Here is a 9,685-nt window from a genome sequence, read left to right as displayed (position 1 = left end):
TTTCTCTTCAGCTGTTCTTTTTATTACACGCAAATTACTACATGAACACCATTCCTGCCAAAATCACAGCCAGCACTAAAACTTTCAAAGTACAAGAGAAAATGTTTAAGCAAAAAAAAATAAAATAAAAATAACAACTTTAATTCAGCATGCATCACATTTAGAGTACAACACTGTATTTTATTAACTGAAAGTTAAACACTGAACATTATCTGTAGGGTATAAAAAATAGGGGCTTTTTAAAGTAATTTTAGCTACTGAAATAAATAAATGTACTTTTTAAAAAACAGCTGAAACACCATAATACACAACTCAGGTCACGTGTGTAATAACACAGTCACCTCTGTGACTGTCATGTTTATTGTAACATGAGGACTGTTAACAGGACTGATTTGCAGTGACACGCTGAGTCCCACAGCTGCTCTGCTGACCTTCAGCACACGGTGACGTCAGCGTCTGTCCGCCTGTCGCTCAGCGCCATCTTTTGGCAGGTAACACAGAAAATACCCTGACAAGCAGAAAGTGAGAGAACAGCTCTGAGTTTTGCACCATCTACAATTTCTAGGTCACCCCCTGCTTACTGATTAATGATAATTAAACATCCTTATCAGCAGCAAAACAAGCATGCGAAAAAGTCGCCCACACAAGAGCAGACCGAGTGCCTGCTCTCTTTACAAAACGTTTACATATTTAAAAATATGACAGCATGTGTGTAATGAGTGATACTAGCGCTGGGCAATGTAGGCTGTTTGGTTAGTCTGTAGCAGGGGTTTCTTCCACCACGCAGCCATGCTGAAGCTGGGGGTGGAATGGGTAACACCACTGCTCTTCTCTGCCTCCTCAGCCTGCACACAAATCCAGTATGGAGCACTGGACTGAACTGGGAGAGGAGGCGCGCACACAGTTAATCACACACGTACCACAGTTACAGGAAAAAGACAAACATGATAATGGAAAGAGTAAATAAATTCTGAAAAAAATTAGATACCTGTAAAACAGAGATTTTCTGTGAAAATGAAACCATTAATAGCATTCACAGATCCAAACAAACTCAATGTGGGACAAAGATTCTGGAGTCTGTGGAGGATGTTTCAGAGATGTTGCAGGCCTGGGATTTAGCATGTGAGGGACAAACCCACGTTATTTAAGCCGGCTTCTTCCTGGCTCTGAATGGGTCTCTGGGGAGTGACTATGGACACAAGGATAATGAGTCCTCAGAGAACCTGTGTTCCCTGAATTAACATAATTTTCCTTTCATTTATTTTGTTGCCATTTGATAAACAAGCTTGAGTTAAAACCATAAGTGCAAAACACTCGTTAGGAGATTTTAGTTTGGTGGATGTAAAACTCCTGACAAATTTATTTACATGCACGAAAAAACTTGCAGCTTTCCAAACTGTGTCACCAGGTACATGACAAAAGGAAGCTTTTGTATTCCCTGCTCTGTGCCAACAACTTACATTTATATAAAAAGCTTCTTTTTTTTTTTTTAAGCTGTTTTCAGCTGCTTTTCTGTTTGGTAATCATATTTGACTTTCATTGGATCAACATTCTCTTTGAGCCACGCTTTTCTTGTGGGAATCACATGGATTGTGTAACTTTGTATCATTACTCTATCCTGTGCAAAACTGAAAGAACAATTATAATAGAGAGAAACCACTTTGAAAATAGCATCACTGCTTTTAATCACCTTCTCCTCCTGCTGCATTTCATTTTATTCATGGTAGTTCAAAATCATACTCTGAATAAATCTGCATGACATGTGGTTTAGTGGTGACTTGCAGTTGTCCTTCCTGAGTACAGCACAGGCAGAAAAATGGTGACATGTTCACTTAAAGGTGCAGTCAGTCTTTTTTTTTTTGGAGATTATTTAATAGAACACAATCTGTAAACTGCTGACATCTAGTGGTGGTGTTTTACACACTGTACCTTTAAACTTCACTCACGCTCTCAGCCTTCCAAACTTCCTTCACAGCCATCAGAGAAGTGTCTGTTCTGCAGTGCTGTCCTTTGAATACTAGAGCAAAATTTGGGATATTTAATAATAATAATAATAAACTACTGTGCAGTTCCACTTTATGTGGGAGAACTGGTGTGGCACCTGCACAGTCTGAATACAGTGATATAAAGTGACAGGTATGAACATGGTCTGCATGTCAGCACCTTCGTGCAGTAGAGTGATAAAAAACCAACTTCAGTCCTCTGTAAATCTGCACTTACCTGCTGCACCTGTAGTTTTAAACTCAGGTAACACATTACATGAATTAGGAGTTATAGCGCACAGTCTCTGTACAGATGCTGATGTCGCGGTTTTTACCTGCACGCTTTGCCTTATAACTTTAGGATGATCGTATTAGAGGCTCGTTTTGATCTGAACTCACAAAGAACTGTTAATGAGAAAGTCTGACACTGTAAACTTTTGCTGCTTTACAGCCGCACTCAACAAAAACAGAAGACAGGATACGTCTAAAAATTCAGGCTGAAGAAAGAAAGTGAGGCATAAACGACAGAAAAAAATAACATACTTTTAGGCTGAATTACCTGCGTCTGAACTGTTGCTGCACTATACGAAGACGTGGAGGATGGAAAAGCCTGGAAAGCCAGACAGCAGCGATAAAAAAGGACAGAGGAACTATCAGCGGCCCCACTCGGGTTGCCAGGTTTGCACTTTATCCTCCTGCACATATGAGTAGAGTAGAGCCATGTTGTGTTTCTTTCTGTTCTTTTTTGTAAATATTAGTACTTCTGCTACTAGAAACAATTAATCTGATGAAATTTAAATCAGAACAGACGGGGCCGTTAATATGATCAATATCAAAATAGTATTTGTTTAGAGGTCAATTCCAGGATTTTTCCTTTCCTTTGATAGCGTGTTAGAAAAAGGCAGTGCATCACAGGAAATAAGAGTATACTAAATATTTGATCAGGCATAAATATAAAGGTGGTTTAGAAACACTGGACACAATTTTCATGATCATGTGTGCTCTGTGCTCCAATATGGAGTATTTTTTTTATCCACAATAGAGTGAAAGAGAGGTCATTTGGGGCGGAGGGTTCATACTTGGGGGGGGGGGGGGGGGGGGGGGGGGGGGGGGGCTGGTGCCACACCACCTTATCTGTTCAGGTCATTTGTAGTAAAAAGAAATATGTGAACTTAAACAGCAGCAAACATGTCAGCATATCCACGGGTAAAGCACCGCCCCCTGGTGGTGAAACCTTCTGTTACATTTTGCAGAAGGGATACAAAAAGTTGGCTACCTTCAACCAAAAAACCTCTCTGCCTCCAAACCACTCACTCTCATGTACGCATTTCTAATTTTGTCCCTCCTGGTCGCCTTCAGCTCTGCCTCCTGTCTCTTTGTTAGTGCCACCTCCTCCAAACCAACATCATAGCAGGTCTCACTACTATCTTCTCTTTCACTCTTGCTGCTCTGCTTCTGTCACAAATCACCCCGGACACTCGTCTCCACCCTGCCTGCACTCTCTCCTTCACCTCTTGGTGCACTGTCCGTTGCTTTGCATGGTTGACCTCAGGTAGTTAAACTCATCTACCTTCACTGTTACATCCTCTCATTCACACACGTCTATCCTGTCTTGCTTTTTTAGCATTCTGTGGCCATTGCCTAAAATATATATATATATATTTTAAATAAAAGTCCGTTATGATGTCTTTTTAAAATGTTCATGTTTAAAATGCCTGAAACATCTGTCTCTGCCATTCTTATGATCTGTAGGGGGCATATTACAGCGTTTTGTAGGCGGTGTACTTTGCCTCATCTGAAAACGCGTTTTCCGCAGATCTGGCAACCTCCGCACCGGTTCGTTAATGACGCAGACTCAAACATCATGGCGGACGAAGTTGAGCAGGTTGGTGCAGCTGCTTTCAATTCTGGTGTTATTTTTTTTTAATACAGCGTGCGTGCGACTATCTCACAGGAGAACAGGAGACGGTTTTACTCGCGTGTTTGATGTCACGAACTTATGTTTCTTTGTTGATCACTGATGTGGCGACAGCGCGGAGGGGCCTGTCGAAAGCTAGCTGAGTTAGCATGGCTAGCGTGTAATGCGGCGCGGAGCCGGGATGAGCCCGAACTCAAAGATGCCTCTTTTCTGCACATCAGCGCTGGATGACCGCTAATATATGTGCACGTCCTCGGCTCTTTACCTGTTGTTTTTAGGCTCAAGACTTTTAACAAGTTGGGTTAATCAGTTCTGTAGCGCCTCTAAATTAAAGCAGTATTTGAATTACAGTTTAAACAAGTGTTCAGACTTTAGAAAACTCAGAAAATGAGCTGAGCTGATGGAGGACGACTTTCCTTCACTGTGAGCTGTGCCTCAGATATATTTGGCTGCTCTAAAGGTCTGAATTTGATTCTGGCTTATGCAATTTAAAAATGATAATCCTTTGCTTATTCAGGTGACAGAAAATGTTATGCGGTTCCCGCTTGAGTTAATATTTTTTTTATTTTTATATGATGTGCTTTTGCTTCTTCTTATTTATATTGCTTAAATTAAAAATTATTTGGTTTAAAAAAAACAGTGTGTTCTCAAATATCTCAATTTTTTTTTCTTCATATTTTAACGAGCCAATACTACATTTTTTGAAGCATCAGTCCCAAATTACAGATCCTGATTCAACTTTATGCTGAGGAAGACCAGAGGAAGTTTCAGGCTTTAATCTTTAATAGTTTTTGAGGTGTTCATGTTCAAACATCGGCTCAGATTTTAATTTGAGGTAAAACATTCAGTGGGTCATCTGATCATTTAGCAAAAAAATATTTCTTAAAACGTTTTTTGACACATGAAGCTAAAATCACAGAGCGATTGATTATGTCCAGACTTTGGATCATAAAATTGAAGCAGGTCAGAGACGGGCGAGCAGAAAATGTTCTAAAGAAGTGGAATGACCCAAACTGGACCTCATCATCAAGGAGCAATGGAAGCAGAAATGTAGAGGAAACATAGTTTTTCTTGTCCAGAGAGATGGTTAACTGTTGATTTACTGTTTATGTGACAAACATACATTTAATGTCTTTTGTGTGAACTGCAGCAACCACCTACAAACACAGTTGAGGAGCCGCTCGATCTGATCAGGCTCAGTCTGGACGAGCGAATCTACGTCAAGATGAGGAACGACCGGGAGCTCCGAGGCCGACTTCATGTGAGCTGCACGTGCTCCGTGCTTTTTCTGTTGTAGTGCAGCGTCTGTGGAAATGGAAGCAGTGGCTTTGGCCTTTAGGAAGTTTGGTTTTGCTTTCTTTTGGTGTGTTTTCGTGCTCTCTTGCTTTACTCTCTTTTTTGTTGCTTGGCTCAGGCCTACGATCAGCACCTGAACATGATCCTCGGTGATGTGGAGGAGACGGTGACGACGGTGGAGATCGATGAAGAGACTTATGAAGAACTCTACAAGGTACAGCAGCATTTTCTTTCCAGTCCTGATGCCCTTTTCTTTTGGTTTAAGGTGCTGGTGTTGAGTAGGTCTGAATTTAAGCTGGTGCACCTTTAAAAGCATTAACCTGTCATTCAGATAAGAGACAGCACTTCATGGGTAATATTTCACTGACTGTTTGTTAAAACACAGCCTGATGAATGCAGTCTGTACCCTCTTCTGTTCTTGTTAACACATTATTGAGAACATCACAGGGAACATGTCGTTAAGGAACGATGAAGTATAAACTATGAAGTCCGATTTATAAGGATGAATGCTTCTCAGGACCAAAAAGCCTTCAGAGATTCATGCAGAGCTTATATTTAACCCTTAAAATGTCACTCAAGCAAAAGCATATTTTAATTTATGCATAACTTGTCTTAGTTTTTAAGTGCATTTATTGGAAACTTTTAAGAATATAGTTTACAGATAAGTGTGAGTGTAAATTTTTGTGTCATTTCAGTCTACCAAGCGAAACATCCCCATGCTGTTCGTCAGAGGTGACGGCGTTGTCCTCGTAGCTCCGCCTCTCAGGGTGGGCTAACCCCGATTACATCCTGGTGTGAAGCAGGGCTCGCTCCGGGACAGTTTCACATCCACGTAAGAGACGGCAGTGCTGCCACAGCAGTCTGAAACCAGGGTTAGGTTCAGACCTGTTCATCCTGCAGAATCACTCTTTTTGAGACTCAACAAATGAGTCACTTTTTGTTGTTGTCAGATACAAAACATGTTGACGGAAAAAGATAGAGGGCTTTTTGTAATAAGCGGGCCGATGTTTGATGTTTTTCAGGCCAAAATTTGAGTTTCATTGAACAGAATATTTTGGCTATTTCAGGACATAAATCAGGTAATAAATCTGTTTAATCCCCATCATATCATTTAGTTACCTCGACACTCTGTGACTTTTTGTACTCTTTGTTTGAAGGTATCTCCAAACACAACACTGAGCAAAAACAATTTGTATGATTCTTAATTTTGAAATTCTGTAACTGTTATGTTGGATCCAAGGAAAAGTCTTGTGGTTTTCTCCAAACAGACCATCGGTGAATATTTAGAGTTTCTGTCATAAAGTTTTAGTTGGATCTTTTTATGCATATTTTTGTAGTACTGTGGAGGATGTGGGAGTAAAATCACACGCAGATGTGTGTGTGTGTACACACATTTGTTTTCAGTTCGGTCTTGTAAAGTTAAATAAAAAAGGTAATTGGAAAAAAAATGCATGTGGAGTCTGTTGTGAAAACGAACAGAAATTTACTGTATAATTTATTTTAGAATTGACTTTTCGTGTAAACGAGCTGAAAATCATTGGCAGCTGTGACTCAGGAGGCAGAGCGGGTCGTCTGCTGGTCGGTACATCACGCTGTCATTGGGCGAGATCCTAAACTCCAGATTTCCTGATTGATCCAGTGGAGTGTGTGCCTGATGTAGTGTGAAGTGCTCTGAGCGCTTAGAGTAGAAGAGCTTTAAAAAGCACAACTCCATTTACCAAACTGTTTTATTCTGCAGTGTACGGTTGATATAATCCACAGTTTTGTAGTCAGAACCTTAAATATCATTTGTGTCATTATGCAGTTGTTATACTACATGTTGTACTACAGATGCATCACTGCATAAGCAACATTATAATGTAATGGTGGAGGAGAATTCATTTCCATGTTAATTACATGCTGTTTGGCAAGGTTGTATTTCTGCTTTGTGAACACTAGATGTCAGTATAGATCTAAAGAAAAGTCACACTGAAAGATTAGTATTTGTAACATTAACAACAATGTTAGCAAGTTTTGCACGTTTCAATTGTCATATGATGAAAATAGTGTGTCTAATCATTTTTCTGGAGATATGAACTCGTGTTTCGCTGCTGCTTGTCCAGCCTCTTCTGATGTTTGTAATCTGAACTATATTTTTGTGGCACTGCTCAGAGAAATCATTGTGTGATCATTCCAGCACTGATAATTTTGAAGAGGACTAGTCCAGGATCTTGTTCCTGAAAGTAGGTTTAGGGAAGGGAAACTGAGGGAAACTCCGGATCTGCTCCATTCAGAGAGCTAACAAACTGTCAGTTACCACGGTAACAGAGAACCTCACATGCTCAGTGGCAGGTTTTCCTTAAAAAAAAACATTTTCTCCATTCCTGCTGCACCTGATCCGGCCGGCCGACGTCTCCCCGTTCACGCAGTCAATGCCAAAGCACATATTTGAGCGCATTCATTTGCATAAGTTTATGTCTTTGCAAACACAAAATCCTGATTAGATATTTTTAATCAATTCCTCATTAATTTAGAGACGACAGTCACTGGATTTTTTTCAGTTCAGTGCAAACAGTCTGCTCTTTACAGCATTTAATGTTGTAAAGAGCAGTCATTAGATGTTGGTAAGCCACATGTTGAAATCTAAAAATGTAAAGTTTGAACCTTCAGATCACCAAAATTAGCTTTACTGGGTCTGACTGATGTCACAAGGCCTTCCACTGCATGCTGTTCCTGTCGCGCTGCAGCCCAATAATTAGATTTAAATGCAGATTTTGTAGGGTTCCAGATTTAGTGTGTATAAAGGAAACGGAGCATATTACACTGATGGATAAATGTCATGTTTACATTGACATACATTAATATTCTCCATAACTGGAGGCTCTACTCTTTATTACTTGTTGCTGTGGTCAGTCATGGAGCTGGAAGCTCGTGCTTGTCCATCTCAGGGTTAATCAACCCAGAGTTTGTTGAAGCTGCTTTCTGGAACAGAGTCCAGGTAGTGTAAAATCTGTACACACACATAAACTGTGAGTTGGTAAGGCTCGGAGTTTGCCATATAGTATGATATGACTTGTTTTTGAAAACAGCAGAAAAATAAGGAGGATTTTATTGGTCAATCTCTCCGTAAAGTAAGTGTTGGTTGGTCAGTGGGTCCACCACATGGGTCTAGGCTAAATGATCTCCATTGAGAATTATAGAATTATTATCTGATGCATTTCCATTATTTTTATGTAGGCATTGATGGTCGACAGAAGATGAATCCATCTCTGGTGATCCATCTCCTGATGAATTTTTTATTGCTACCATCAGCTTAAAATTTCCCTTTCTTCACCCCCCTCAGCTGAACTCCCCTGTTTAGTGCACTTTATTCAATGTAAACAAGCTAGCATGCTAAGGTGGTAAACATAGCTGCTAAACATCAGCATGTGCCTTTGTGGGCACGCTGGAATGCTGACTTCTGCATTTAACTTTAAAAGAGCAGCCTCAAGTGCTGTTCGTGTGTTTAATTCTCTTTCCAAACCAATCTTCTCCAAAGCAAACACTGAACTTACTCATAGTCATCACACAGCATTCTGCAGAGGGTACACTTTGTGCTTTTATCATTCTGCAGTGTTCGCTGAACATGTGGTTTGTTTAGATCGCCTCAGTGCAGGACAAACAACTGAAAGTACGCACGGAACAATCTGGATTTCTTTTCATGTGACTGAGCACAATTCCTGCCTCTTGCAAATTAAGTTAAAAATTTTGTCCAATACAATATCCCTGCTAAACTTACTGGGTCGCAGCAGAAGCAAAATCCTCTATTACTAAAACTGAATTGACTTCCCAGGTGTTAGTCTGCTAGTCTGACCTTCCCATCACATCCACTTTCCTACGCTATCAAATTCAATCCCGACATTGTTACACTAGTCCAGTCATGTTCCTGCCCCCTTTCTTTGAGCCAGTCAGCATCTTGTCCGAAATCACCAAATAGATTAATTATCTCAATAAATCACGTTGAGTTCTTCCAAATGATCTCTCCTTATTGAACTAACACCATATATAGTAACAGCTAGGAGCAATAAATGGTTAGACCCTCACAGTTGTCCACCAACCAATCAAATTGCAGTTTACCTCCATTTCCTCCCAAACCTCATACATTTAATGGTTCATAAGTGGAGATTTTGAAGGAATTTAATATTTGGGGAGCATAGCCTCCATAAAAGATAGATGCAGCTTACCAAAGATTGCTGTCAAGACTCCTTTTTTGCTTTTAAATAAATAAGTGCATCATATAGTTTAATTCTGAAAAAAAGTCATATTTTGTTGAAAGTAACATTTAGCAGTCCACAGTGTGTTGTGTGAGGTCACAGTGACCCTGACCACTAAAATATCATCAGGTCCTTGAGCCCGATTCAGTGTTTCTGCTGGATTTGAAGGAAAAACAAAAAGCAGAAACATGATGCCTTTGGCCATGGCTGCCACTGACAAAATATTCCTAAGCCTTACTGAATCCACAGGAACTGAA

At 40.1% G+C, this 9,685-nt stretch overlaps 1 protein-coding gene and 1 long non-coding RNA gene across 2 annotated transcripts; one reads left to right on the top strand and one right to left on the bottom strand.

Annotated features, from left to right (window-relative positions):
- Nucleotides 1-2,622, bottom strand: LOC115780916 (uncharacterized). The gene is made up of 3 exons (XR_004020001.1): nucleotides 2,542-2,622; nucleotides 1,930-2,017; nucleotides 1-508 (listed from the first exon to the last, which is right to left on the bottom strand). It is a non-coding gene; the product is annotated as an uncharacterized LOC115780916 (long non-coding RNA).
- Nucleotides 2,623-3,782: 1,160 nt separating this feature from the next.
- lsm3 (LSM3 homolog, U6 small nuclear RNA and mRNA degradation associated) lies at nucleotides 3,783-6,629 on the top strand. The gene is made up of 4 exons (XM_030729425.1): nucleotides 3,783-3,867; nucleotides 5,051-5,161; nucleotides 5,315-5,410; nucleotides 5,892-6,629. Exons 1-4 carry the CDS (start codon nucleotides 3,847-3,849, stop codon nucleotides 5,970-5,972), a joined length of 309 nt encoding a protein of 102 aa, XP_030585285.1. The 5' UTR covers nucleotides 3,783-3,846; the 3' UTR covers nucleotides 5,973-6,629.
- Nucleotides 6,630-9,685: the final 3,056 nt, after the last annotated feature.

The sequence above is a fragment of the Archocentrus centrarchus genome, chromosome 5 (genome assembly GCF_007364275.1).
Source record: "Archocentrus centrarchus isolate MPI-CPG fArcCen1 chromosome 5, fArcCen1, whole genome shotgun sequence".
Lineage (NCBI taxonomy): Eukaryota > Metazoa > Chordata > Actinopteri > Cichliformes > Cichlidae > Archocentrus > Archocentrus centrarchus.
This window is presented reverse-complemented; position numbering and strand designations above follow the sequence as displayed.